Source organism: Dermacentor albipictus, chromosome 9, assembly GCF_038994185.2.
Source record: "Dermacentor albipictus isolate Rhodes 1998 colony chromosome 9, USDA_Dalb.pri_finalv2, whole genome shotgun sequence".
Lineage (NCBI taxonomy): Eukaryota > Metazoa > Arthropoda > Arachnida > Ixodida > Ixodidae > Dermacentor > Dermacentor albipictus.
In genome coordinates, this window is record NC_091829.1 from 12,498,047 (window position 1) to 12,525,981 (window position 27,935).

General features: G+C 44.2%; 2 protein-coding genes across 4 annotated transcripts; one reads left to right on the forward strand and one right to left on the reverse strand.

The window, feature by feature from the left end:
* On the forward strand, nucleotides 1-19,648 carry Hacd1 (3-hydroxyacyl-CoA dehydratase 1). 3 transcript variants are annotated; one of them, XM_065443234.2, is made up of 7 exons: nucleotides 1-244; nucleotides 4,023-4,140; nucleotides 5,403-5,510; nucleotides 6,885-7,006; nucleotides 14,610-14,649; nucleotides 14,775-14,913; nucleotides 19,262-19,648. In XM_065443234.2, the coding sequence occupies exons 1-7, from the start codon at nucleotides 141-143 to the stop codon at nucleotides 19,339-19,341; spliced, it is 711 nt and encodes a 236-aa protein (XP_065299306.1). In that variant the 5' UTR covers nucleotides 1-140; the 3' UTR covers nucleotides 19,342-19,648. The 3 variants fall into 3 exon arrangements, with proteins under 3 accessions (XP_065299306.1, XP_065299308.1, XP_065299307.1); XM_065443236.2 differs by lacking the exon at nucleotides 1-244 and adding an exon at nucleotides 1,073-1,315; XM_065443235.2 differs by lacking the exon at nucleotides 1-244 and adding an exon at nucleotides 1,074-1,333.
* LOC135911117 (ribosome production factor 1) lies at nucleotides 19,634-27,874 on the reverse strand. Its single transcript, XM_065443232.2, has 9 exons — nucleotides 27,713-27,874; nucleotides 27,175-27,231; nucleotides 27,002-27,082; nucleotides 26,816-26,911; nucleotides 25,714-25,867; nucleotides 21,870-21,952; nucleotides 20,817-20,995; nucleotides 20,578-20,704; nucleotides 19,634-19,917 (listed from the first exon to the last, which is right to left on the reverse strand). The coding sequence occupies exons 1-9, from the start codon at nucleotides 27,857-27,859 to the stop codon at nucleotides 19,876-19,878; spliced, it is 966 nt and encodes a 321-aa protein (XP_065299304.1). The 5' UTR covers nucleotides 27,860-27,874; the 3' UTR covers nucleotides 19,634-19,875.
* Nucleotides 27,875-27,935: the final 61 nt, after the last annotated feature.

Sequence of the window (27,935 nt, forward strand, 5' to 3'; positions counted from 1 at the left end):
CAAGCCAGAAGCAACTCGGCAGCAGGCGCCGGCCCCAGCTGGGTGCTTCGAAGCTGAGCGCGAAGTTAGATTTATCTTAGTTCAACAACTTTGTCTAGCTTGCTTCGCCGCTGATCTACGTTCAGTCATCTCCGCCAAAAATGTCTCGACCGGCTACGCAGAGCGGTGCTTCGAAATCCAAGCGCGGACCCGGGGAAACCGGAAAGTTGTACTTGGCTGCGTACAATTTTTTCCAGTGTGCCGGGTGAGTTTCCCCTATTATTTTCTTCTTAGGGTAACTACCGGGCAGTTCTCGTGACACATTTAGAAGACTCCTGATTCACTGTCGAGAACGTTCGGATAATAAGCGCATGCTTGAGTCGGTCTTCTCTCCCCCCAGATCCGTGTAGTACACTCGAACCAGCGCTGCTCGAACAAGACAAGCGTGAACATACACACGATCATGTTCGAGGACGCACAGCACAGAGCAGCGATCTGCTGATTACATCCGTGTATCGTTGAGGCTGAAGGGCAGCCCTGCACCGGTATCCTGTAGTGTTCGGCTGCATAGCCTTCGCTGTGCATATCGAGCAGCATTTCCTTGCTTCTCAGTTTGCTTTTGGCAAAACTGTCTTGTTTGAGAACAATGTCTGCTCGGGCAGCTGAAGTGGTTCCATAAACGTTAGCTGCGACCTTACCCGCAGAATTCCCACAGAAGCGCGCGCTAACACTTTATGCCTTTCGCTTTGTTGAAGAGGAAAAACGGACGCACTTGTGATTACTTCCTCTAAAGGGGCTACGTCGCGTCGCACCCTTGGGAGCTGCTGCAATATTGTGGTGCGCGCGCTGTGTTTCGTGTTTTCCTGCAGGCTGCGTGGTCGACTTACCTCAGGTTTTCGAGTTCCCGCATGTCGCGTTGCTGCTCCCATATTGGCCGCAAACGTGTTGCCTTGGTGATAACGTCACTTCGAAAGAGCGCTCGCTCGTTCGACCGTGTGAGTGTGCGATAGCGATGGATAAGATCTAGTGTTCGTATCACCGACGGCATCGGTCGTGGAAAGAGAGCCATGGTCAGACGTTTGTCTGTATCGCGGCCTTTTCAAGGATTAATTAATGGCGAAAGGTTGAAAGTGTGCGGCGCGAGTGAATGTGACTAAGCATAGCGAATTACCTAGGCGCACAACCTAGCCACTGTAGTATTAGTACAGTTACTGAATTATTCACAATCAAATATGACTCAGTGCAGGACAAAACGATGATTGAGTAGACAAGGATAGTTTTTTTTTCTTCTTATACAAGCTGATAGCTTTTGCTAGGGATGAAGTTTACAATACGGGCAAGTACTTAAACTCACGTAAGGCAGTTCAAAACATTTAAAGGGAAGCTGAAGAGTCTGTCGAATTCAATAAGACGCTCATATACGGATGCGGGAACCTTATAAACCATGAAGGTAAAATTTTGGGGGGGATTTTTCACTTAGGAGCGACGCAATCGTCAGTTAAAATTACGCTGTAGCTCCGCCCCCCGTCGAGCGCCGTGCGCTGCTGCTGACGCTGACGATGCGAGCGGAGACCGGAAACCGCGGCTTAGTGACGTCAACACTGGTGTTCCGCTCCTTCGCAGTCTCCGCGACTGTGCCTGACCGGGCTTATTTCTGCGTGCGTGCCGTCCTAATCTGCTTCGCTTGACCCTACATTCCTTTATTTGTGTGTATATAGGAGTGGTAGTTCACGTGCGCAGCATCAATTGAACTTGTAGGTCGATCATGCCCGCGTTCTGTGCAGCCTACGCTTGCACGAACACCAGCGGCCGCGACGATGTTCCGATGTTCCATTAGTTCCTGCAAGACAAGAAGCTTTCAGCTAAGTGGGAGGCTGCTGTGAAGCGAAACAACTTCAAGCGCTCAAGAACAAGTGTTGTGCTCTAACCACTTCCGTGACGATTACTACCAGAGTTTATCAATAATGCGTGCTTTGGGTTCTCCTAAAAAAAAATTTTTAGCACGCTGAACGGAAGGTGCATGTTTATCGCCCACACTTGACGCAGGTTTCATCGTCAAGCGCCGCAAATTTTCTATTCGCACGTGTGTTGTGAAACAGCCTGCATGCAGCTACCATAACGCAGTGCAAGCGTAAAGTTTGCATGTGTTGGAAAGCCTGCTCACGCCAAGACGCTGCACTCCCCCTTCTCTCGCACACATAGAAACCGACCATCTCACGCAGCCGACGGAATTCGCCGGTTACGAGTAGCGTGCGGATGGCGCGCTAATGAAGGTTCTATGCTACACGTGCTACAACAGCCGGTAAATTTTCCCGCGTTTAAACCGTCTGTGTAGATTGCCGACAGCTTTGGGGCAGCGCACAAATGCTGAAGATCGCATCACCGCTTACGTTCTACGAGGAGGCCTGCAGGAACATAACACTACAGTTGTTTTCCCGGAAACGTACTCACTGGAACGCTGAATGCAGCTTACCAAAAAACATACTTGCCAAAGAACATTTCCAACACAAGGAGATACTAACACTTCGCCTTCGTTCGTGTGGAAAGCAGTGCTTGCACCAGCATTTCTTGCTTCTTGGAGAGGCCGGCTCTTCGCAATTGGCTCGTACATGTAGTATGTACAAGTATGTACGTATGTGTAGTATGTACAAGTATAAACCCCTTACAAGTGATCTTGCACGCGACAGCGACAGCGTTGCAAGCGAGGCGATGGCTGTCGCGTTCACTCGTCGTCTGCAAGCCGAACCATTGTTGACGTCACGAGGCGCCCGACCAATCACAGGCGGAAACGAGGTGCGCAAGCTGGGCGTGTCTGCTGCTGCACTTTTCGTCGAAATAAAATATGTTTGCGCTTTCTTTCACTCAATTTCGATGCGATATTCGAATTCAGAGGGTTGAAAACCACGGCGTACTGCTCTTCACTCATTTTTTCTGGAAAACATTTCAGCTTCCCTTTAAGACACATTGTCATTTAGCGGTTGGGTAGTTATAAAATGCACCGTCGGAAAAAGTTTGTGTGTGTGTGTGTGTGTGCGCGCCTGCTATGCTAACTGCTTAAAAGTCAACGTCGATAATGTTGCTTTCATATGACTGAATTGAACAACTTCACTACATTTGAGTAACTCTCTTACTTTATTTGTTTATTTGTTTTTATGTTGCTTTCTTGTCTGTACCTGAAGTTTCAGTAACAAGTGTTCCTGCTTTTGTGAGTGATTACTTGGGGCGGTGAATGCCCTGTTCTTGCACCACAAATTTCATGCCAGGTTAACTGCTCTGCCTTTCACCTCTTGTTTTCCTTGCTTCCTTCCTTCCTTTGTCCCAAATCACAATACTGAAGTAAGAGTAGTGTCTGTTCAGGTCTAATTGATAGTCTACCAACATTCAGACTTTCATTTACCTATTTGCTTTTTCCACCCAGTGTGTCTAAGTCTTGTACTTGACCTTTCTTATAAAACATAAAGGCTTTCATGTCACAGCCTTCTGTCTTGCGAATAGTGTGCATAGCTGGTAACTTCGAACTTATCGAAAACTTTGAACTATGGACGGATGAGCCCTGTCCAACTAGGTCATTAAAGGCGTCTTTTGTGATACTAAAACCCCTGTTTAGTGCGACTGACCTATTTAGTAACAACAGAACTTGTTAGCTATTTCATAAATTGTACCTACCTTTCCAACTTGACTTGTCATGGGGGTCTCGGTAGCCAAGGAATTCTGTTGCTAAGCATGGGGTCGTGTGTTTGCTTCTAGCCATGTATTGGCTGCATTCCAATGAGATTGGAAAGTAAAAATGTTTGTCCATGTTAAACAACCCCCAGAGAGAATTAATCTGGATCCTGCTGTTTGGCAGCTCATATAGCCTGGGTGTCGCTGTAGGACATTAATTAATTAATTCATTCAATCAATAAATCAACTAGCTTATTTTCTCCACAATTATGCACTTGGATGGAGTTTTCAGCATGGTTTCCACAATCAATACTTGATGCTAAAAATTCTGCTGGCATTGTCAGCTGATGCCTGTCTTTTTTGTTTTTTCCTGCTGGCAGATGGAGCTACATCCTGTTCTGCACACTCCATCACCTGATGCACAAGCGCACCTTCAAAGGTGTGTGGCCGGTGGTTTCCTGCCCGACCGAGTTGTTTCAGACACTGGCGCTCCTTGAGGTGAGCTGCTTTTGTAGTTGAACAAGTCTGCAGGTAATTTTCGCTGCTTGAGATTGGTTGCAAGCTAAGGGCCTTAAAAACAGATGGTGCCTTGTAAGCAAAAACCAAGCACTTTAAAGATTCTAAAAGTTAAACATTTAAACATTCTAAACATTCCTGAAAAAGCAAGTTGCTGGAAGGAAGGCGTTGCTTTTTCAGCTCGTCATCTTGGAAAATACTGTTTTAGCAGCCTAGTGGCTATGCAATGTACACAAGGCAGTATGGTGAAATTAGTAAAATTTGCATGCATAGGACGGAGTAAACTGACACAAGACAAGGTAAATGGAGTTTGCTATGAGAGGGCTTTGTCCTGCAGTGGACATAAATTAGGCAGATAAGGATGATTATGGTCATGTAAATGGGGGATTGCTGTAGACGTAGACGGCACTTGCAGAAATACACATTTACTGCTAAAAGAATGGGTGCAGTAACAAAGCTGCAAGAAAAAATTGATGACAAAACTGGCGATTGCCAAATATGTTTATATGTTCAAGGGCGAATGTCTGATTAAAATAGGGGGGTATCTGTACTGTACACAGGGAATAATAAACTTAAGTATATCACTAGAATCATAACGTGTAATCAGATAGGTAGAGGTGAGATATTAGGTCTTGATGACGCTGACAAATGTCAGGTGTGCCTTAATCACATATAGATAAAATTAGGCACGTGGAAACACAAAACCAGTTTGCCATCATACAATCCATGGTTCGATAATTGTCTCTATTTTACAGCAGTAACTTTCAATGGAAGATTTTAACAGACTTTAATTTTAAAGGATATTTAATTTTAGCCAACTAGTTTATCCATTCCATTTAGTATGAATGGGCCCTCTCACCCACCTTTGACCATGAAGGCAACATTATTCTGATCTGCTTTGTGAAGCCAGAAGTATGAATTAATTGAAAGCAGTGTTTGAGCTAAGCGGATCTGTAACTGCATTGAAAACATTGTAGGTTAACCAAATTTTGAGGTTTGTTTGGATTGACCAATGTTTTGAATTGGCCCTATTTGAACCATTGCAGGCCAACCCAGCTCTTTATTCTACTGCCTGTTGTTGTTTGTGTATTTTTTTAGTTATGTCCATGAGATATTCTATTCAAATGATGCTAAATTAAAGAGAAGGGAACTGGCCATAGTATATTTGTTCTTCTTAACTGGACAAGGAAATGTGGCCAAGACACTTCTCTTTCTATTGTGCATTGTTTTTCTTTTTCCGCCAGGTGGTCCATTGTCTTGTCGGTCTGGTGTCCAGCAATGCCTTCCTGACACTCATTCAAATCCTCTCGCGGCTCATGGTCGTTTGGGGCATTCTTGTGCCTGTGCCTGAGGTGCGTGTGCATAGTTGCCTGTGTTGCTCTTTGACGGGAAGTGACTGAAAAAAAAAAGACAAAAAATATCTTCATAGCAGTTCTTTCGTACCCAGCATGTATATGACAGCAGAAAAGTGCAATATTGTCAGTCTCCAAAATAAAAAGTTGTGTGCTTTGGTTAACATAGCACCATGATATGTCACCATTAGTGCCGCTGCTTGCATCTAGTGAGTGACCTCTAGTGTACACCTATGCCTGTATTTCTTTGCTATCCTAGAACTATCAATTGTTAATCTCATTCTTGAACTGCTTGGAACTGTTTTATTGATTTAAGCTAGCCTCTTTTGCCTGCTTTTTGTCAAATCTGCATTGAGTGAGGAGATTAAAAGGAACTGAGGGGCTCAATTTATTATTAGTTAAAACCACATGTAACCAGCAGACAATAAAACCAGGTAAAGCCCAGGGTAAATTAGTTGTTTATTTAATTTAAATGTAGCAGTAATGGAAAAGGAAATGAAACTAGACGAAAATGCAACTTGCTGCTGCAAACCCACATTTTCATCAATATGCATGCGACAATGTACCAGTTGAACTATGGTGGTGGCCGTGCCCCTGTCAACTCACTGGAGTAATTGTGTATCTCTACAGGATTAGGCCTTGGAGTGCTAGCCAGCACTATTCGTGGATATGGTGGCGAGTGTGTAACTTCCTTCAAGTGTAGGCATCACATAATATGTGAACTTAGGAACAAGCAACTGGCACATAAACTATTGTAAACTACCTTATGCCATCAAGGCTGCCAAACTCAAGGCCCTCGCTACTCACTGAGGAGGAGTAGGGGGAACCGAAAGGATCAGCTTTTGTTGATCATAACCATATAAAACAAGTGGACAGTAAAGCTAGGGAAGACATAGGGGCAATTAACTAAAACTGTATAACAGGTGAGGTTTGGCAGGTTCATGTGGTTATAACATGTAGGGCATTATGCCTCGTTTTGCTTGCAACATTATGAGGTGACTCATCTGTTTGTTCATGTTGTGCCCTTCTCTTGTTTCTACCCTTAGTGACACGCACAGCCATACAGTGGACTCTCTTTAAACGGAACCTCAAAGGACCAGAGAAATTGGTTCCATTTATCAGAAGTTTCATTTACTGAGAGACAAAGCTGAATACAATTGCAAGAATACAAAACCGACCTACCATGAGGATGGTGTTCTGTTTAAAAGGCAGTTCTGTTTATCGAGATTCCACTGTACATGCTTTTAACAGTGCAAAGTGAAAGTAACTGCTACGTTTGTATCTTATTTGTCCATACTGCAATGTGCATCTTTAATTCACACTATGAAATATAGGGACAAGCCTATTCTTGATGCAAGTACTTGTAACATGCAGTGCCAAGACCAGTTTGGCATTCTGATGCTGTTGGTTGCATGGTGCCTGGCAGAGATCACACGATATGCGTTCTACGGGACCTCACTGTACAACTCTTGCCCATATTTGCTGTCCTGGTGCAGGTGAATCACATTTTGCCAATATTTTTACTTCTGTTTGCGTATGCACCCTGGAGATGCCGTCTGAGTGCGCCAATTTTTTTTGTTCCCATCAGAAGGCTAAAACACTCCTTGCAAAAAGCTGCTAGGTGCATACTTTTTATATGTCTGTGCCAACAACAGGCTCTGTTTGACAGTATCCAGCCAAACTTTGTGTTAACGAAGTTGCATGCAACACGAAAGTATCTTTGTTGTAGACGATATTAGTTGTAAGCATATCTTCATTTCACACTAATATTGTGGGAAACACTTAAGATTTACTTTGCTATATCCGATAATGAATTATATCCGTGTTCATTATATTGTGGTTCTGCTGTATATGTTGAAAGCTGTTGAAAACGTCATTTAGAGTGTTGTGACTAAATTAATAGAAGGCTTACGACTCTGCATTGTCTTGTGCACAAAAAGAAGTTGTGCAATGATAGTGGACTTCTGTTCCAGTTTTGTTTCAGTCTATGCCAGTATAGCAGATTTTCGTGAATTTGACTCCGGTTAACTGGATCCCGGCCGAAGGTCCCGGCCAGCGTCTATGCATTGCTATGCAGGATGCTGTGGGCCCAAGCTTTTGTTATTTTGATCCTTCCTGAATTATTTGGCCTTCGCCAGATAATTTGAACCCGACAAATCAGCACGCACGCAGCTGGCCCTTATGGTGGTCCCTATAGCAACCCCTTTAGTGGCAGCGTCTGTCTTGACAGGGCTTAGGGGACAATGTATGCGTTTAGCATGCGTCATCTCTCGTTGAAAACGCCTATTTTCGGTCTGCCCTGGGAAGATTTTCAAGCAATTACCGTAGCTCACAATGGTTCCTCTTTCTTTCTTTTCTTTCTTTATTAGAAGATAAAACATGAAATCAAATATTTTGTCAGCCTGGCAAAGCAGTGGTGCTTTTGAGCCGGACTGAGCAGTGCTCAGGTCCGAATGACAGTCTTCTGCTCAAAAAACAGAGGAAACAATAGGAAGAGAGAAAAAAATAAAAAGTACAATAGCAAAATTAAAGGTTGATTACGTTATTAAAGCCGCTCTAAGGTGCGCCTTTTGTTAAAAAGAAAATTGGCTCGAAAATTGCCTGCTCGCTGCTCACGTACGCAAAACTGAAACCGCCTTCGCAACGTTCGTATGCTTTGCCGCATAACGCAGATGTATTGCAGCGAAGGTGCAATAACTTTTATGGCGATGGCAATTATATGGACACTCCAGGCGCATTTCTGGCGTTGCCATTGCAGTGAGGTTCCGCATAAAGTCCAAGGGCAATGAAACCGTCACCGTGCGCTGTATGCTGTATGTGCGAGTGAAAGCATGCGAGGGTGAGTCGGTGAACGCGGTCAATCTCGCGTGCGCGCGAGAGGCAGCGTGGGGGTCATCCTCAAGAGCTTGTCAACCTCCAGAAAAACTATCTTCGGGAGCTTGTCAGCCTGTTCCGTCTCGGACTGTGTGAGATGGTAGTAGGGCAGGCTGTATGTTGTTCTGCTCCCCACCAGGCTTCTGACCAATCCGAGGTTGTCCCCTTCCTTCATGCTTCTGTTCTTGGGAGGTCATGCTGGATCATGTTATGTTACGCGGGAGATCATGCATCATATCGCCTTGACACTGGTTTTGAGGAGTGTAAGGGTGTGGGTGCCCGCTGGTTAGACTGCAGCCACATGGCCAGCACCCTGAGCAATGGCTTCTCTGGTATGAGGCTCCCTTGAGGTGTGCTTCAACTTTTCATGTTAGGTCTGTGGGGACCGTGTGGTTATCGCGGCAATGCCAGACTCGTAGAAGTTCAAATTTTCTTGGGGGAGCATTGTAGTCCCTGTTGGCTGATGTATTTTTGGATGAGATGAGCTGCAGTTTGCAGCCGTTCTTCTTTTTCAATAAGGGAGCCTGTTGTGGTCCAGAGTGTTATGTCGTCTGTGTAGATGGTGTGCCGAAGACCTTCTACGTCCTGCAGTTTTCTTGCGAGGCCAATCATGGTGACGTTGAAGAGTGTGGGTGCGATGACAGCTCCTTGTGGCGTGTCCTGGTTGAGAGGGTGGTACACTGGAGTCTGGATCTCCCCCATCTTTAACTCCGCCGTGCGGGGGCTCAGGGAGCTCTGAACATACTTGTACGTTAGCTTGCCACAGTTGGTGTTGTTGGCAAGCCCTTCTAGGATTCCTTGGTGGCTGACATTGTCAACAGCCCCTTTAATGTCGATTGCTAGGAGGACGTGTTAGCCACTGTGAGGAACGTTGCTGAGGCCCTCTTTCTTGACTTGGAGTAGTACGTCCTGTGTGGACAGGCCTGTGCGGAAACCGAACTTGGTGTCTGGCAGGTGCTTGTTGTTTTCTAAGTGTCTCTGCAGTCTTGTGTTTATAATTTTCTCATACACCTTGCCGAGGCAGGACATGAGCAAGATTGGTCGGAGGTGTTCAACTGCCAATTTCTTGCCCAGTTACCTTGTTCCGAGTGTTGGTTGGGAAAGGCCGTGAGCGCGGAGATGGACTTGTCGCTGAGGTTTCTTATCATGGTGCTCGTTATGTGGTCTGTGCCCACCGCTGTGCTACGGGTGGTGGCTTTGATGGCCGTTCTCATTTCATTTTCTGTGATAGGTTCGTCTAATTGTGGGTTATGTACGATGTTGTACAGGGTTGTGTGGAAGCACTTGGTCTTGATGGTGTTGATGTCTTGTTGGCTACCTGGGTAGGTGTTCAGTAACCGCTCCAGGGCCTTGTGTCCCTCTCCTTTGGTTTTGGTGGGGTCCAGGATGGCTTTGAGTATGTGCCACGTCTTGGCCATACCCAGGGTGCCACCGAAGGAGTAGCAGAATCCATACCAGTTTGCTGAGGCGGGTTGCATGTCACATTCTTCTGCTTCCGCTGTTATTTGTGCTATGTATGTCTTCAGTTTTCTGTTGTTCTGTGTTTTCCAGTGGGGGGTGAGGCCCCATTTAGCATCCCACAGGTGGAAGTGGGGATCCATCTCTGGAGTCTCTTCCGTTCTGGCGATTTCCTTCGTGTGGTGTTGTTTATGTACACAGAGTTTGTTGTACCAATCTTCCAGATTAGTGATTGTGTCTGCGTCCTGTTTTTGGGCTTCCCTGGTTTTTAACTGGTCAGCGAGTTTGGCTGTGCCGATGTGCCTGCGCAGGCATCCAATCTGCAGTGTAGTGATCGCTGCCCAAGCTTTTGAGCGTGTTGAGCCATTCAGCTCGCGTGGTTTGCGTGATAAGGGCAAGGTCGGAAGTGATGTTGCATGTTCCGCTGTTCCCTTCCCTTGTTGGTATGTTTGGGTCTATGATGAGTGTGAGGTGACACTGCTCAATTAGTGTTTATAGCTGGAGACCCTTCCAGTCCTGCCTCTGGTACCGCCACATGTCCCGAGCGTTGAAATCGTTTACGATTACCAAGGAACTGTCTTTGGCGAGGCAGAGGGTGTCCCTAAAGAGTTTGCCAACGTTTACATTCCTTTGGCTCGGAGGGGGCAGTAGATGTTTAGGACGAAGGCACTCCGTTTCTGGTTGCCTTTTTAGAAGAGTTCCAAGAGTGCATGTAATATGACTACGTTGTCTATGGGTTTGTGTTGTATGGTTGCGATGTTTTTGTCTACAAATGTGGCTACCTTCCACTTGTCATCTTGACTTGTGTGGTATTCCTCGTAACCATGTAGTTTTGGTCGGGTACCGGACTGTTGTAGGCAGGGTTGCCAGTTCCGCTTAATATAAGCGAATGTGGGCTTCTTTTTTCACCGAGTCGCTTGTAAATTTTTACAGTCGCTTGTCGCGTTTTTTTTGGGCTTACTCGCGCTTTTCCTGCAAATATTGTTATTTTAATGCCCGTAGGCTTCCTCTCAACATTCATCTTTGGAATTCCATGAAATCATTCTCGCCCGAGAACATACTGAGCCAGGTGAAACTGCCCCTTCAGGATGTGCCTCTCCTCAAACTGTTCAAGGGTGATGTAGGAATCCTGGATAATCAGTATAGACGGCTGTGCCTCCTTCCTTGGAAAAATGTAAACAACAAGGACGGCGCTTCTTTCTGGGTAGAAGTGCTAGATTTCAAGGATGCAAGCGGCGAAAGTTGTTTCAAGGAAATAGCAGAGTTCGCTCCGTCGTTGTTGGCCATGTCTCTTAGCAATGCCGATGTCGAGCGCGTGCTCTCGCACATGAACTTGGTGAAGTCGCACCACCGAAACATAATGAAGAATCCTATGTTGAGCGGCATCCTGCACGTACGTTATGGCCTAAAGTTTCGAGGTCTTTGCTGCTGGGACTTTCAACCGACATTAAAGATGTTGCAGCTACTCAACTCTAAAAACATGTATGGTTCTGAAGTGGACGCAGAGGGTTTTCCTGATGTGTCGAACACATCCGACGATTACTGTATGTAGTTGAACCGTGAAATCAAACATTGATTGGAGGAGTCAACAAGTAGCTTCATTCATGCACTGGCAAACGCGCAATGAACAGGGTGCAGACTACCCTGGGGACAATGTTAAAAAGTGCATGAGTGTTTTCGCTCATTCTTGCTGATATTGTTGCTGTTCAAAATAATTAAAGTGATTTGTTTTCCTTCCCTTCGTATTTGTACGATTTTTAAATACTATAATTAAACGATTTGCAAGAATGAGAAAATTTGTTATCGTCCGCTTCTTTTGGGCTTCTTAGCAAAAGTCGCGCCGCTTTTTTCTGGCTTGTTTTGGGGTGGTTATTTGCTTATTTGCTCGGCAGCATCTGGCAACTCTGGTTGTAGGGTTATGAGCCCTGGTGACTTTGAAGGTTGAGTTATCAATTGTGTCAGCAGCCTCTCGGTACCCACGCCAGTTCCATTGCCAAATTTCTAAGTTTTCTTTGACTTGCCTGTGTGGTCTATTGATTGTTGGGTGTTGTGGTCGGTGATGTTATGATCTGGGGTATTTGGTTCAGTCCTGCCACATATGTGGTCTAGTACAGGTTCTGTCGCAGTGGTTGATTCCGGGGCATGTTAGAATTGGCTAAATTCAGCCAAATAAATCAGGGGTGTGTTCTGCCGTTTTTCCTGCATCTTGTTTTATTCGACCTGCCAGTCCTGTCAAGGACGAATTACTGCAAGTCAGTCGAATGTATATACAAAGGTAAGCGGGACCAAGTACTCAAGCTGTATACTTGGTCGATCGCTTTTAGGGATATCCCTTGCAGTGTTCGTTTGCTGTATGAGCCAACAGACAGGATACCGATATCTCTAACCAGGTGCCGCACTGGATACGTCATGCAGAAAAGACAACGCGGCCCCGCGGCCGCGTTGTTCGACTCCTTCGCGTCGTCTGCTTTCGCCGGCGCGCACGTCATATTTCGCATTCATCTTTGTTTCCTAGTATTTTTCGTTCTGCCTTTTTCTTTATCGTTCTTGTAGATATTTTGGCTATTGAGTCGCTTCTTTTAACCAAGAATTTCTTGCTTTTGCGTGCCTGGTGTCGTTGTTCCGCGTGTCACGATGGCGCGAGACGCGCGCTTGAAGGCAAGCACGCGAAAAGCAGTCAGCAAAAAGAGGCGCGCATGGAATAAGGTAAGAGCGCTACATCGTAGAGAACTACAGCTTCGGTGATGCCGCAAGCTGCTGTGCCCTTGGTGGATGCGGCTGGACTGAGCTCGCCAACAACAGCTTCGCCGGTGGACGCGGCTGGACAGTGCCGATCGGTGTCAACTTCGGTGTTACCGCAAGTCTCTGCAGTGCCGGTGGATGCGCCTGGACTAAGCCCGTCGAAAATGCTAACTTTTGAGACGCTGCAAGTCGCTTCGGATTCCGTGTCGTCGAAAGCGGCCGAGCCGGCTGAGCTAAGCCTAACGTCGACTTCGGCGTTTCCGCACGCCGCTTCGGTGCCGACGGACGCGGCTGAACCGAGCTCGCGTGCTCAACGCTTCGACACGGTGTTTTGCGCGGAGTGCGCGGGGCGTGAAAAGTACGCAGACAACATTAAAACTTCATGGCGAAGAAGTCCGCGACTTCCCGCAAGTTCGAGCTAATGAACGTCGGCGCAGCTAGTGAAGACGACTTTCTGGGCTTTTTTTTTTTTTTTGTCAAGTGCCAATGCAATACAGAGGTTTTCACAATCTTTACATGAGCAGATTTCTGTGAGTTTGGTGTTATTGTGTTCAGTAATGACTGGGCTGCATGCTAAAGCATTAAATTTTTCCATGTGATAGGTAAACAAAAGTGGCAGAGTAAGCAAAACTTTGAATGCAATTTTCTCAGTTTTGCTTTTTCGATCAAATGCCTTTGCCTTACAGAACTTTTCATAGTGTTTGCATCAATTGATTTTATTGAATTAGGTATCATTTTTTTCAGTAAAACCTCAGCTACATCCTAAAGCTTTCCATTTTTCATTAAACCCAATAGGCTAGCAATTAGGTCAGATGTAAGCTAATTACTCCTGCATTGTTTTTTTCTTCCTACTTTGTTATTCATTCATGACCTCTATGATCACTTTTTTAAAATTTCTTTAGCTTTAGGATGTGCAGTGGGCCCTTGGAAATGAAAGCTATTCTTTGAAACTAGTTTTTTTAATTAAGAAATTATCATAATGGCCCGTAAGAAAAGACCTATGTGGGATCAATTATTTTGCAATATCTTCATTTCTAGATGAGATTATAAAATCTGAATATATATTTGGGATCAGCATTCAAAGATATATCTGCATGCCAATTTTCAGGAAGATATGTTAAGAAATAAAAAAAAAAGTTTTCAAGACCCTCATCCCCCCTTAAGCCATTCACTGTGCAAAGTGGTGAATACCGCAATGACGTCCTTCATACGACGTCAAGAAATTTACAGTAGCACGACACAGACGGCAACAATGATGACAATATGTTACAAGGATTCACCATATCTGACGTCAATTTCTCTTAGCCTGCCCACAAGAACAATTCAGTTTGCATTAAACTAGCATACTACATAGCAGTGTTATACTGCCAGCATTATGCTCAAATATGATTCCTTAGGACATTGACACTTTGTGAATCTTCTCCTGAAAGTAGTCAACCAAGAATACAGACCTTGCTTTATCTGGAGCAGGTGTTTTGCTCTGTGGATGAGCATTCATTTTCCAGTGGTTGTTTGAGACCAGATTCACATTTTATACTGGGTCAACTTGGAAGGTGATCATTTTGTGTTCTGCTATCAGGGACGTCGGGAAGTCCTAGTGTGTTGCATTCCTGCAATGCATGACCTTTCGCGCTCACATGCAGTACACCAGCTTTGATATAGCTGGCGCAGCATACAGAAATATGCATCGCACATAGCAGAGAGTATTGAAGTACTAAGCTTTGCTATAGTGAAGCATGTGAAAAGACTCATAACAAAGGATTTGCACCAGATTTATTGAAACATTTGCAAAATCTGGTACATTTCGGGAAGTGGCAAAACAGACCCCTATGATGGTTCAGAAGAGTCCGAGAACAGCTTTTCTGTCTGTCATGTACGAGCTTGTTTGGATTTCCACGTATCTGGGGGGGAGGGGGGCGAAGGTGTTTTTTTCCTTTTCTTTTAATCTGCCATAGTGGAAACACCAATTTTTTTTCACTTCTTCCCTAGTGCCCATTACATATTTGCATTTCTCATTTGTTGCAGATACTCCTTCTTTTTGGTCCTGTACCCAACTGGCGTGTCGGTAAGTGTCGCAATTGTAGCACATCTCATTTCTGTTACGTGAACATCCACCCAGTATTCTGCTAGATTTACTGGACTGCTCGAAACTGAGTATGCTGAAGCATTATCCTCCACTCTTCTATCCAGGGCGAGATTGTGACAATGGTGGCAGCCTTGCCATACATTCGCAAGCGGGGCCTCTTCACGTACTCTCTGCCAAACCACCTCAACTTCTCCTTTGATTACTACATATTCGTCATCCTTGTCATTGCCTCCTACCTGCCCTGTAAGTCTATGCTCTTCTGGAAAGTATGTGTACAACTGCAGTCTGAAACGAATAATAATAATAATAATATTTGGGGTTTTACGTGCCAAAACCACTTTCTGATTATGAGGCACGCCGTAGTGGAGGACTCCGGAAATTTTGACCACCTGGGGTTCTTTAACGTGCACCTAAATCTAAGCACACGGGTGTTTTCGCATTTCGCCTTCATCGAAATGCGGCCGCCGTGGCCGGGATTCGATCCCGCGTCCTCGTGGTCTGAAACGAAATACAGTCAAAAGTGTGAGTTGCGCATGGCCAAAGAAGTGTGTTGAGTACAAGTAACTTGAGGGAGGGATAAAATGCTTTGTGCACCTCAAGACCCTGGATGCGGTCCTTTTATACAGCAGGGACAGAGACAGCCATTTTCCTTCCTCTTTTGATCGCAGTGGTGGTGGTGTCTTTTTGAGTTCCAGCAGCCTAGTCAAATTTCATGCCAGAGAACATAAACAAAATTCATGCCAGAGAACATAAACTGTAGTGGAATGGAATTAAAGATAAAGTGGAACATGCAGAGTATCGTCAATATTTTTTGTGTTTTTGCCTTGCAAGAGAACATATGTTACGTTGGTTTATGAACACATTGCATGATGGTGTTACGGACTGTTGCTACTTGACTTTAATGGCAAACAGCTGTTAAGGGCCAACAGGCAAGTAAATTTGGTCTGTGTAGAAAAAGCATTGCTTCACATAGTTTCACACCTTTGTGCAAACTTTTCTTACGTTTAATATATAAGTGGGTGTGTTGTGAAAAGTTTGCAGAAATAAGGTAGTCCTTTTGATACCAAACTAGAAAAATTGACACCTTTACTACTTTTTGGCATTGACACAGAACTCGGATTGCTGAGAATTGGAAGGGCTCCTCAGCATAATCTTCTAGTCTAGGCAGCATCTGTGGTGTGTGGGAAATCTGAGACTGTGGTACGGGATCTTTGCATCACATCTGCTAACCACTAGCTAGGGGCTTGTGTCGTCTGCTTATGTGCTACTTAGAGGCTGTAGCACAGCAGCTTTGCCAAGATTGCTTTATTAGCATGTAGTACTACTAGTCATTTATAACTGATTTAGCCAGTGTGAAATTTAATTGATGCTGGCCTTTAAGATTGCCCTGTGTGATTTTTCAGCTAACGTGTGTGCAATGCCAATATCGCCACCCTTATTAATATTAGAAGTCATTAGGCTGCAGGCGCATTGTGGTTGCTAAATTATTTGACATATGTTTTGCCCATTATGATGCTTGTATTGAATATTTTGAGTCTCGCAGGAAGTCAGTGTGGTGGCAGAAGCTTTATCTTGCACACTGCACCTTCAGCTCTCCACATTATTGCATGATTGTACAGTTGACTTCAAAAGATTATGGGGTGCGAGTTCCACCAAAAGGTTGAATTTCCAAATGGTTTGTGTTTGTGCTTGCAGACAGCAAAACTAAAGACTCTACAACTCTATGCTGTTTTCTATTACCAGTACTGTATAGCAATATGCATGACATTGGACTATATTTTATAAACAGTAGTCAGCACTACAAAGGCTAGAGATGGAGAGCTCTCCTTCCCTCACATTCATGACTGAAAAGTAGTGCATCATATATAGAAGATCTAACTGTGCATCATGCAATTAGATCAAACATTTTTTCTCATTCTGCTATGTTGCAAAATGCTGTATTACGTGGAAGGTGTTGCAGATCTCAACCTATCTACCATCAAAGAGACACATTGATGCAGTTGTAGTATAGGAAATAGGTTTTCTGTGGAAAGCATTACAGATATAAAAAAACTGCAATAGAATCATGAGATGCATGAAGACTTCTATGACCATACTATTTTAGTAGCTTCTGTGACATTGCTTACCAAGTATGAAACGGAGCATATGCAGTAGTATCTCGTTGATACGTTTTCCCGGCGTCTATGTTCCCAATTGAGAGCACCAAAAATGAGCCAACAGAGTTACGCTCATTTTTTATTTTTGATACGTTAATACGGACCCGGAAAACACGATTCTTTCCAGTACCAACGTTCAGTACATCGGCGAACTGAGATCGTATGATACGTTTCCCGGCCGCTAGATCCCACGTAAACAAGAAAAGGCATGAGGCGCGCGCAATCGAAAACAGTATACAGCTGCCCACCGCGGCAGCTTCACCGCAATACACGTCCGCCCGTCTCACGTGAAAACGCCGGCGCGGTTACCCGCTTCGGTACGAGCAAATCTTCTCCGGGGTTGTCGCACGCGGCATTCACGGCTATCGCCGCCAATCCCGTTGCCATAAGCATCTTGCATGTCTGTTCCACAGCGCGTGGTGCCGTCGAAAGCATAGCGCACGCTTTAAATAGGCGACAACCGAAACATGCCACCATTCCCTGCTGCAGACTGCGATCGTATACGTTTCGGGCCGCTCGATCCCGTGTGAACAAGAAAATGCGTGAGGCGCGCGATCGAGAACAGTGTATAGCTGCCCGTCTCGCGTGAAAACGACGGCGCGCACGGTTTCTTATTTTTATACCCGCAAATCTCCACCCTGGTCATCGCCGCCAAACCTATTGCGATAAGCATCTTCACCGATCAGTTTCAAAGCAGGTGGTGCGTAGTCACTAGCGCCATTGGTAGCGTACTGCACGCGTTTAGTAGGCGACAATCCAAACGCGCCACCGTTCCCTGCTGCAGGCGTCGCGATGTGGCCAGCATGTTTCGCTACGGCGGCATGCGGCGTCGCCCACCAGCGCTTCGCTTTCCCGTCGCCCTCTATAAGGGGAAGCTGTAGCTCGGGCCCAACTCCGACGCGGCCTATTCAAATACATGTAAAACGCCTTTCTGAGATAACCCCCGGACCGATTTTAAAGAAATTTGTTGAATCTGAGAGAGAAAGTTGAATTCTAGTAACTCTTGGGAATTTCGGTTTAGGGCCTGTATTTTAAGAAAATGATTTTTTAAAAATCTGAAAGTTCGAAAAAAATAGACGCACGAAGTTTCTAAATAGCTCTGCATCAAAAGCAGATATCGCGGTTCTGTAAACGGCACCCATTAGATCATTCGAAGTGGAGAAATTCGATATGTCAATTTATATTCTATGTGAATTTGTTACGTTGTGTACAGGGGTACTGCAAAAACTGTATTTCCAAATTAACATTCTTTAAATTCATGTATAACGCATCAATTTTGTCCGCTTTAGATGTACTATTAGATGCAATTCACAGAGTTGTGATATCATCTTTATGTCATTTTTTCTTGCCGAGTTAGAGCGTTGTAAACGTGATAGTCTCGTTTTTTGAAAATTGTCGATTTTTGACAATTTTTAATAAAAAATTGATCTAAATAAAAAATTAATAACCAACAGGAACTAGATTTCAAGTTTTTGTTATAAATGCAACCAACCTCGCCAAATTTTGTGCAGTGGTTGCCGAGAAAAATGAATTATCCTTTTACATGTATTTAGATAGGAGCACCCAAGCTAAAGCTTCCTCTTAAAACAACACAAAACAGGGAAACAACAAAATGCGCAACGATCCGCATTATGTAGATGCCAACAACAGTCGAGTGTGTCATTCTTTATTTTTACTTCGGATCGTACGTTTTCCCGGTTAGGTTTTTTTCTTGGGTATTTTTTTTTTCTCCAAAATGTGTGAACGAGGTTCTACTGTACTTGGTTCATCTTTGAAGGCATGGGAAACCCATAAAACAGAGGTTATAAAAGCTAGACGTGACGCAAGGCACTAGGAACTGCCTGTATATTGCATTGTGCAGAACTGTATGTAACTGACTTGCATTTAGACTGTGCCAGTGGTGCAGTGACAACAGAATATTCCTATGCCTACCTTCTGCAATCCTCTCCTTTTCTTTCTCTGTCTTTCATATCTTCGTTCAGTTTTGAACTTTTTCACTGCGTGTTCTAATAAACAAAGACAGTTGTTAATTAGCGCTCATGCCATGTCTTTATAGTCTCTGTGCGCATTCGTTGCACTGGTTCTCGCACTCTACTAGCACAGGCTGGAAGTCCAAATGCCATACAGTGTGCCTAGGCTGCAAAAAATAAAACATATTAAGCTTTTTATCATGTTCCGCACTCAAACTTCTGACGCTGATAGCATAAAGTAGCATAGGATTTGTGTGAGGCTCTGTAAGCACTTACTACACTTGTACAGATATGGGGAAAGAGTGTGCCATACCAATTCAATGATACTCTCTGCCTTTTGCCTTGCACAAGAGGCTTGAAGCAAGCACTTTGCATACTGATTATGCAAGCACTGATTGCAATGTGGTGTGAACATTTCCCAAACGTTGATAGAAAAGTTACATGCTTGTAAATTTTCTGTTTCAGTCTTTCCCCAGCTTTTTGGCCACCTTCTGAAGCAACGGAAACGGTTCCTGGCACCTGCTGCCGATTCCAAGAGGGAGTGAAGACGGGGGGCTTCCCGCCCCCCTGGGATAAAGTTGCATTAGTGGGACTGAAACATGCACAGTGCATCCTACAGACAAGTTATTCCGGAGGGACTATTGACCACAGAACATACCGGGCAAACATGAGGTGATTTTGTTTGCCCACAGAGTGTTTCAGTGCTTTGATGCTACTTTCAGGCAACTTACTTCCATGTTAGTGAAAGCGTGTCTTGAAGGACCACATGGTGGTTTCGAATCACTTCAGTAACAGTTGTTTGCTCTCAGTGTTTTTAAAATAAAGATTGACGGGGAGTGACCTTTCAAACAACTTTCTGCTATTCCACATTCAGTGTGAAATACAGGAGGTGGCAACATCGGTCAACACCTCTGGGAGGACAATGTTCATAACACAATGGTTCCTCGTGTGGCACCAAGACATCATAAGTCATGTTCTTGCCAATTAGCAGGTCACATATATGACTAATGTATACTGGAAGGGACTTGGAAATTGGCCCTGTCCTGATGACAGCATTTGCACTTGTGTGACAATCTTCATTAGAGGAAGAATCTTCTCCGGCTTGTCTCCATTTCGTGTCTCTGCGAAAGTTGAAAGAACAAACATAATGAGTTAGTAAACAAGCATTCTGCACTGACAGAAAGGCCGACAAGTTACCAGTACTAGTTCACTAATCGACCAACCAGGTCTTTCATCGCACTTGAGGAAGACCAGCGAAAAAATTTAGACGCAAACACAACAGAAAGAAGAGGCACCACAATGCTTGTGGTGTATCTTCTTGGCCTGCATTGCTAGTTTCAATGGATAATGAAACACTGGTTTCATTATCACATTGGCCATTGTCTCACAGTTAAACTGGGATGGAGATGCCACACAGTCATTCACTGTAGGCCCTACTAATTACTTCATTAAACGCACCTGTCCCCTTGTCTCCCTATTTTCTTTGTTTATTGCAGGTTCAAAAGCTGCCAAGTCTGCTCTTGCTCCTGTAACACTGTTGTTCTTATCTCAGCAAACACAGTCACTGTCATTTGCAAATAGCTTAGCAGCAGCTGCAAGAAACAGAGCGCAAGTGCTTCTAAATGGCAGCGTGACTTGGTGCAATAACCTACCTAGACAATTAAAGCAATAGTGGTTCAAGCATGATTGAACTTAAATTGAGCTCAACTCGAGCATGCCCAAAAGTACCTGCACGAGAAGGCTATACTACAACAAACTTCCCTGCTGAATGCACCCCTCACCTTCAGCACCCACTCGTACTCTCCAAACTTGGAGTCGAAGGTCCCCTTCTGGAGGCTTTTGAGCCGCAGCGTGAACCGGGGTCCAATCTCCTGGATGCTCACCTTCTCAGCGTTCCTGAACTCGTACCTGAATCCAGAAATTAGTGCCTTTTCAATTGTCCAACAAACCCAATTGAGGTACTTATGCCAATGACTTGAGCACAGCTGCTGCACTCTACTAGCTACAGTGGATGACCAACCTGTGGTGCCGGAAGAAGATGTAGTCTCTCTGGTTGTGGAAGGTGACGACCCGGCGCCCTTGGAACTCGGGGTCATAGTGGAACAGTGAGGCCAGCATGCGTGCCACAGAATGGCCCAGCCTTGTGTTGAAGTTGTTTAGAATCACTTCTGGACGGTGCGCACTGTACGCAGCACGACCCTGCATGAACGAGCCCATGTGAGCAGGCGAACCACAAAGGGGCTGCCATTCACTGCATGTGCAGTGAGAGATGGTTTTAGCAAGGCCACAGTCCTGCTCACTAATTTTGGGGAATATTGCTGTCTTTTAACATAGAATGGCTAAGCCAGCAGTAGTGGTTGTGACAAAAGGAATGGTGCACCTCCCAACAGTGTACTGAATTCCGATTTAATGTTGTGTAGATCTTTAGAGCACTCCAGCAACCAGTTTGCTGTGTCGGCAAGATTTCTGACAGTAGCTGCCATAGTTGTTCTTTGCATAGAACAATGTACCATTTGTATTCTACTGCACTCTCGAGAACTGAATGTGGCTTCTGCTGTGACGCTTCACAAGTACAGTTACAATATAAAGTCAAATTAACTCTTAAAAAAAAAAAACTTTATTCTCCTCATTCCTTGCATGCGACAGCCTCGAGTACTAGTTGAAATCATGTTGCACATCTGCTACCATGGCTGTGTGTTTTCCATTTGTCTTATTATTTCTACATTTCAATTAATGAAGAGCAATTAATTTCCCCTGTGTTTTTCTTGGCTTTACATCACGAAGCCAAGCTTCGTGATGTAAAAAATCATTTAGTTTCTCTGTACCTTTTTTCTTCATATGTACTAAGGAGCAAGAAATTAGACCAGAGCAGCAGCCAAAAAAATTTCCATATTTGATGGCACAGCTGTGCAGCATAGAATTATGCCTGTGCATTGCATTGGTTGAACATTAAAATGTGGCTGTGAAAAAAAAAAAAAGTTTTTTTTTTTTTTGCGACATCTGAGGCCTCCAGACTTTCGCTCATGACTGTACAGGCTATTCTTTGCACTTCACAAGGCATTAGATTACTGACCTTGATGTCCTTGCAGAACTTCACATTGCTTATCCTGAAGTACGCAGTTGGCCCATCTGGTAAGTGTGTCAACAGGAGTCCATCTGAAAGGCAGGAAAGGGTATCCAATGTTAAATTCTGAAGCACCTAAGAGCTGTGCCCTAAAGGAGATGCTAAAGTAGACTCAACTACACGTCTGTAACATGAACCAGCTTAGCCTTATCGGCAGAGACATCGCGATGCAGAAGACAAAACTGATGGTCGCACTATCTTGAAAATTGTGATACAGCTTTCTGTGATGTCGGAGACTTTGACATTGCTTCTTAAAATCAGCTTTTTTTCTGCAGAAGTAAACCCATCATACATGAATGCAACAGTCTCATTGTCCTATAAAACTCATCTGGACTATAAGACCCACTGCTTCTTTGCACAAGTAGAGTGTTTGCTGCGGGTATTAAATGTATAAATGTTGTCGGGATTGCGTTTGTCTATTTCCTAATGGCGCCATACTGCAGCATGTTTTGGGCCACATCGCGGCAAAGCTGCTTTCGATGATGGCTTCCTGCACCACCCCTTTGCCCCTCTTTTTCCTCCGAGGTTGCCGTACAGCAGCGAGACCGTAAAACATTTGCTGTGCACCCTCAAACGGACCAGGGGCTCATTTGATGGGTCTCTTCAGGTGTAAACCTGCATCCCTTCTCTCCTGGCAGCTTGCACCGACTGCAGAAGTGGGGGGTGCGGGGAGCTCTCGGACAGTCAAACGGTGCATACTGAATGAATTCCAATTCTCCCAGGCAGCTATTCTGCCAACCGGCTTCACTGAGGGCCCTTGACCTGACGCGGGTGCACATGTATTCACTGCTCCTGTTCTGGAGGCTATGCCAAAGAGAGGCGGCTCACTTCAAGTGTGCGATTGTACTGCCCTGGGTTGCCCCTTGAGGCTGTATCGAACTGAAGGAACATTGCCCTGGTAGCACGGTCAATCAGAGCCATCATCCTGTACCATCCTGCGCGGCGTGTTACGTTTGTTGGTACTGTTGAGCCACCCTTGATTTGTGGGAGCTCTGGCTCGCAAATCCCCCTTAGGGTGCGGATCGTAGGACCCATGCCGTGGTCTAGGTGACTGCCGCTCGAGCACTGTGAGACAGAGACCACAATGTTCTAGTAATCTAATTGTCTTATATCACTGATAACTGTATTATGCATATTTCCCCTTAGTTTGCATTACTGCTGTCACTAGTTCATTGCATTAAGCTTGTATTCTGTTTGCTTTTTCTTGCAATTTTCATTGCTTAGAGCTGTGTTCTTTGAATACCATATTTGGTTGTGTAAGGCACAGATTTTTCTTATTCCTGAATTTTTACTAAGTGCGGGCCTTTCATGAGACAGACTTAAAGCTAGTACTGCGCTCAGAATGCTATGTAAATAAATGCAACCTTTGGTGGCTGACTCTAAACACATTTAGTCGCTCACAGATTTTTCAGACATGGACTAGAGCCACCCTGTAGCGGCTTTCAGGCACGTGAGTACGCCCATGACGCTAAGTGAATCTTTTTTTCCAGATTTTCTGCACTTCAAAGTGAGAGTGCAGGCATATGGAAATACGGTACTTGTTTCTGCAAAAGAGTGCTTCCATTTTGTAGTACTAAATTTGTGTACTTTTGCACGAGTAATGCATTTTTCTGTGCTATGTGCCCCCATCTACCCACTTTTGTTTTTTCTTGCAATGTTCCTAACTCTGTAAGCTCTGAGGTAAATGTATAAATAATAATTCTAGTAATATAATTGTCTTATATTATTGGGTAACAGCGCATTCAGGGAGTGCATCACTTACACTTTTACTTAAAGACAGGGGCAGCATTGCCAAGTGATCATTTTTGGGGATACAGTCACTTTTGCGTGATTGTCCAACATGAAAAGCATGTTGGACAACATGCTTGGTAAACTGCCAGGAATTCTGTCACCTGTGCACACTGACACATTTGGTGCAGAGTGGGATGAAATCTCACCAAAGTGATTGCTTGAAAATGCTGGCTAAGGGTGAACAGTTGTGATTTATTATAATCACACTTGAACCTGTTGTTTCATTTGACCATTTGTCAAAATTCCTGCAGCTTTCCTCTTTAAAAAGTTGTAATTCATGACATATTCTCATCGCCACCGGTCCTCCCATATAATAGATATTACAGGTGACCAGAACTGACACAATAATATTTACTTGTAACGCTCATCACAACTTATAAAGGAAGCCTAAAAACCACCACCATTATAGCTGAATGCAAGGTAGTGACCATCAGCTTCAGTATATTTCTCATTCGTGTAATTTTACATCAATATCATGCAAAATACTTGAACATATTTTATATAAAGAAACAATGAATCAGTTAAACGAACATAATGTACTGATCAAGGAACAACATGAATTTCAAAAGGGACTGTCCTGTTCAACACAGCTCATTGAGTTCTATGATGGCATGGTAACGAATGCAGATGCAGGTGGGCAAGTAGACAGTGTCTTCTTAGATTTTAGGAAGGCATTTAACACAGTATTGCACACACTTCTATTATTTAAGCTTAATCTACTCAACATTGACCCTATTGAATTTAAATGGATAGAAAGTTACCTGTCTCAAAGAAGTCAATGTGTTATTCCGAATGGAAATGCTCTGATTATGTACATCACATCAGGAGTACCAAAGAGCTCTGTTTTGGGTCCACTATTATCTTTAATTTAAGTTAATGATGTCTCTGGTTGTGTGCTACATGGAACATGAAATCAGATATACAAAAGTGTGTACATCCATCCCTTACTACAAAGTGTAAGCCAATACCACTACAGTACAACTTGTAAAACCCCTCATCAGGGGCATTTGAGGAATAAATAAATAAAATAAAATAAATAAATACTGAAGCAGGACAGTTTGCAAAAGTACCTAGTTATAATATTGTCATTGGAATTTTAATGGATATCTCATCTAAACAGTGTCGCAATTAAAGCTGGTAAAGCATTAAACTTCATTCAACGAACCTCGTGTTGTTTGCATGCGAAATTAGAAAGCATGGCCTATTTTACTGGCATTTGCCCAATTTTCGGATATGGCTGTGTCCTGTGGGATCCTGCCGAAGTTACGCTCACTACCACTCTCAAGCAAATGCAAAAGTGAATTGCCAGGTTCATTTTGGGGTGGTATCAAAGGGGTGAGAATTGCATGGCAATGAAAGATAAGCTTGGCTGGGAATCCCTTTCCATTCATCGCAGGAAACTGAGGAAACTTTTATATTTAATTTACCATAGTAAAACTGGCATAAACAAGGAAACCTACATAAAGAATCGTCACTATATCTCGAAGCACAGTCATCATGACAGCAATATCTTGGAGTACCAAACCAAGACGAACATGTATGCTAATTTTTTGTCTGAACAGTAAACCAGTGGAACAGACCGACAGAAAAGCAAGTGCATTGTGTAAATGAAGATGTATTTTATTCGATGTTGTAACCTCCTTGCTGTAACGCGTTAGGCTGCTGCAGGGTAACCATTGAATAAAGAATGCCCCCCTCCCCCGCCCCGAAAAAAGAAAGTGTAGAAAAAGAAAGATATATTTTTGGACAACCTGAATTAAATATTCTGTTTTAGGATATTGGTGAAACAGGTACGTTGTTTACTTGGGCTTATTCTGAGACAGCTATCAGCTTGTTGGCTCAATTTTAGCATAGTTAGTAGTCCACTTTCTACAAAAGCAACGAAAGGAACAAGAGAAATGATGCCCATCAAACAGTCACTGTTACACACAATATAGCCATCAGCTTATACAAGTGATGGCACTCTCATGCATAAACTTTGTGAATGACGTCTGCAACTCACTGGGGTGCCTGCGGTCTTCATTAATCACAGCAATGTCCGAGTACCCGCGCTCAATGGCGTGCTCGACTGTCTTCTTGATTCGTGAACGGTTGCGCCACCGGAAATCAGCGTAGGGTATGCTCTGCTTGAGTTCACGGCAGAACTTGATGGTTCGCTGCAACAGGCACCACAGGAACACATGACAAAGATGCTGTAGATAACATGACTCTGGTTTGCTCACATTTATAAAAATTAAACTAAACTAAAGCATTTTGTTAAAAGTAAAGTGTTTTAGTACAAAACAGTAATAGGCTTCACATTCTTTTAAGCATGGAACAGTTGTCTGAGGACAGAGATTGCTTGGTTAAAAGATGAGCAGACCTGGATGGGTATTCTGTAAGGGTCCACCTAGTGGACTGTCCATTTCGGCCGCTGCTGATTGGCTAGGGCCGCTCGTACAGCTGTATCCAATCAATAGCGGCGAAAATGTACAGTCCACTAGGTGGACTCTTACAGAATACCCCACCAATACAACAATGGTGGGGTATCAACACGGGTTGAACAAAGAGTCGGCATCTGTAATTTTTTTAGCGTAATGGGGGGGGGGGGGGGGGGGGGCAAACCTCGCATGCTGAAACATACAAAGACTAGCACAAGCTTTGGTGTGCTTCTCTAGGCAAAACTGTACACATGTTGATTTCCAGCGATTTCAATCAAATGAGGCGAGTACAATCTCTGCCAAAGGCTTATGGTCTAGCTGCTGTCTGCGACAAACCTGACCTTGGAGCAGGTTTTTATCCTAGTAACCTCTTTTACAAAAGGTCTGAACTCTCAACATTGAGCAGCTTCTTAATCTACACCTTTCTCATTTTTGGAGTGCAAGGGAAGCCATACGAGATGCACTATGTGGCACAATATGACAATGAACCTTATGACAGAAAAATGACCATACGGGTTGACCATATAGGTGCGGGTTGTCAAGCAAAGTGAACATAGTGTGGACATTGAAACAGAAAAACTAGTTGACACCCTAAGACACCAAAAGATTGCAACACAGACACTCCAAAGGCAGTAGTGCAACAATGAAAGAAATGTGATTACATTGCGCCCTCTCGAAACTCACTGTGTGCGGGTTGTCACTCGTGGTGATGAGCAGCTTAGGGACATACTCCTTTCGGAAGTAGGCGGCCATTTCGTCCATCGCTTCATCCAGCTGGACCTGCAAGCGGTAAACAGTAGTGGCTGTGTTTTCTACCAGTCCAATGAGTTTAACAAAGAAGCAAAGGTAGTGTGTTTTATGGATACGAACCTCTTCATCGTCTGCCTGTACCATGGTGTCATCCGGTTCCCTGGTGTTTTCGATCGTACGCGGCTCCTGTTTTGGAGGTGCCTGAGTAAAGAGGTTAGAGAATGAGTGTATGAAGACAAACAGCTGCTGGCAGCCTAAATGCTGGGAGAGAGAGGGAGAGAGAACAATCTTACATTTTCACCAAGGGCTTCAGCTTCTTTTCGACGTTTTTTCTGCGCTTGTCTCTTGAGCTGCAACATTTTGGAAAATTATTTCAGAATTCAGCTCTTCACTTGTGCTAAATGGACCGATAAAAGATGCGCAAGATGCATCACACAACCAAACCGACCTGTAAACGAGCATGGACACATGTACACGTTTACACCAAGATGATTTCCGAACAACGGCCAATCAATACAGTCACGCTTTAGTTTGAAATTCAAGCGATAGGGAATTCAACTAGCGGCTACCCTTGTGATAAGTAGGAAAAAGTGGAATCCGTTTGATTTACTACGTTTGTACCGTCAATAAGACGTCGGGAAAACAACTTTGAAAGTACTAGACATAAGCTTCGATTCCTAAGGTTGCTCATTAGTAAGCTACCTAGTTCCCAGTTATCAGTGACATCCAAATGTTTCATTCAATCCCGACCGACTATCCACGTGGGTTTTGCCACCTCGATAATGCGGTCGGTTAACGCTGTCACGGGAAAACGGTGCGACCAGATCTTGCCTTTTGCTTGGCTCGTTTAAGCTTCAGGTATTCCTCGAGTCTCCTTTTCTTGTTTTTTATCTGCGAGATGTTTCGTTTGTGCACTGGAGCTTCTTCGACGGACTCGACCTCCATGTTGCTGTTCTCGCACTGGACCAACGTTGCCATATGAGCACCTTACGCATCTGCCAAACACACTGTAATAAATAAAATTTACTTTACACATAGTGAACAAGCAAATATA

Coding starts and splice junctions, on each gene's coding strand:
- Hacd1 (XM_065443234.2), top strand. CDS start 141: ATGTCTCGACCGGCTACGCAGAGCGGTGCTTCGAAATCCAAGCGCGGA. Junction 245..4,022: donor AATTTTTTCCAGTGTGCCGG/GTGAGTTTCCCC, acceptor TCCTGCTGGCAG/ATGGAGCTACATCCTGTTCT. Junction 4,141..5,402: donor AGACACTGGCGCTCCTTGAG/GTGAGCTGCTTT, acceptor TTTTTCCGCCAG/GTGGTCCATTGTCTTGTCGG.
- LOC135911117 (XM_065443232.2), bottom strand. CDS start 27,859: ATGGCAACGTTGGTCCAGTGCGAGAACAGCAACATGGAGGTCGAGTCC. Junction 27,083..27,174: donor CTGAAGCCCTTGGTGAAAAT/GTAAGATTGTTC, acceptor CTCTTTACTCAG/GCACCTCCAAAACAGGAGCC. Junction 25,868..26,815: donor CGAGTGACAACCCGCACACA/GTGAGTTTCGAG, acceptor TGCCTGTTGCAG/CGAACCATCAAGTTCTGCCG.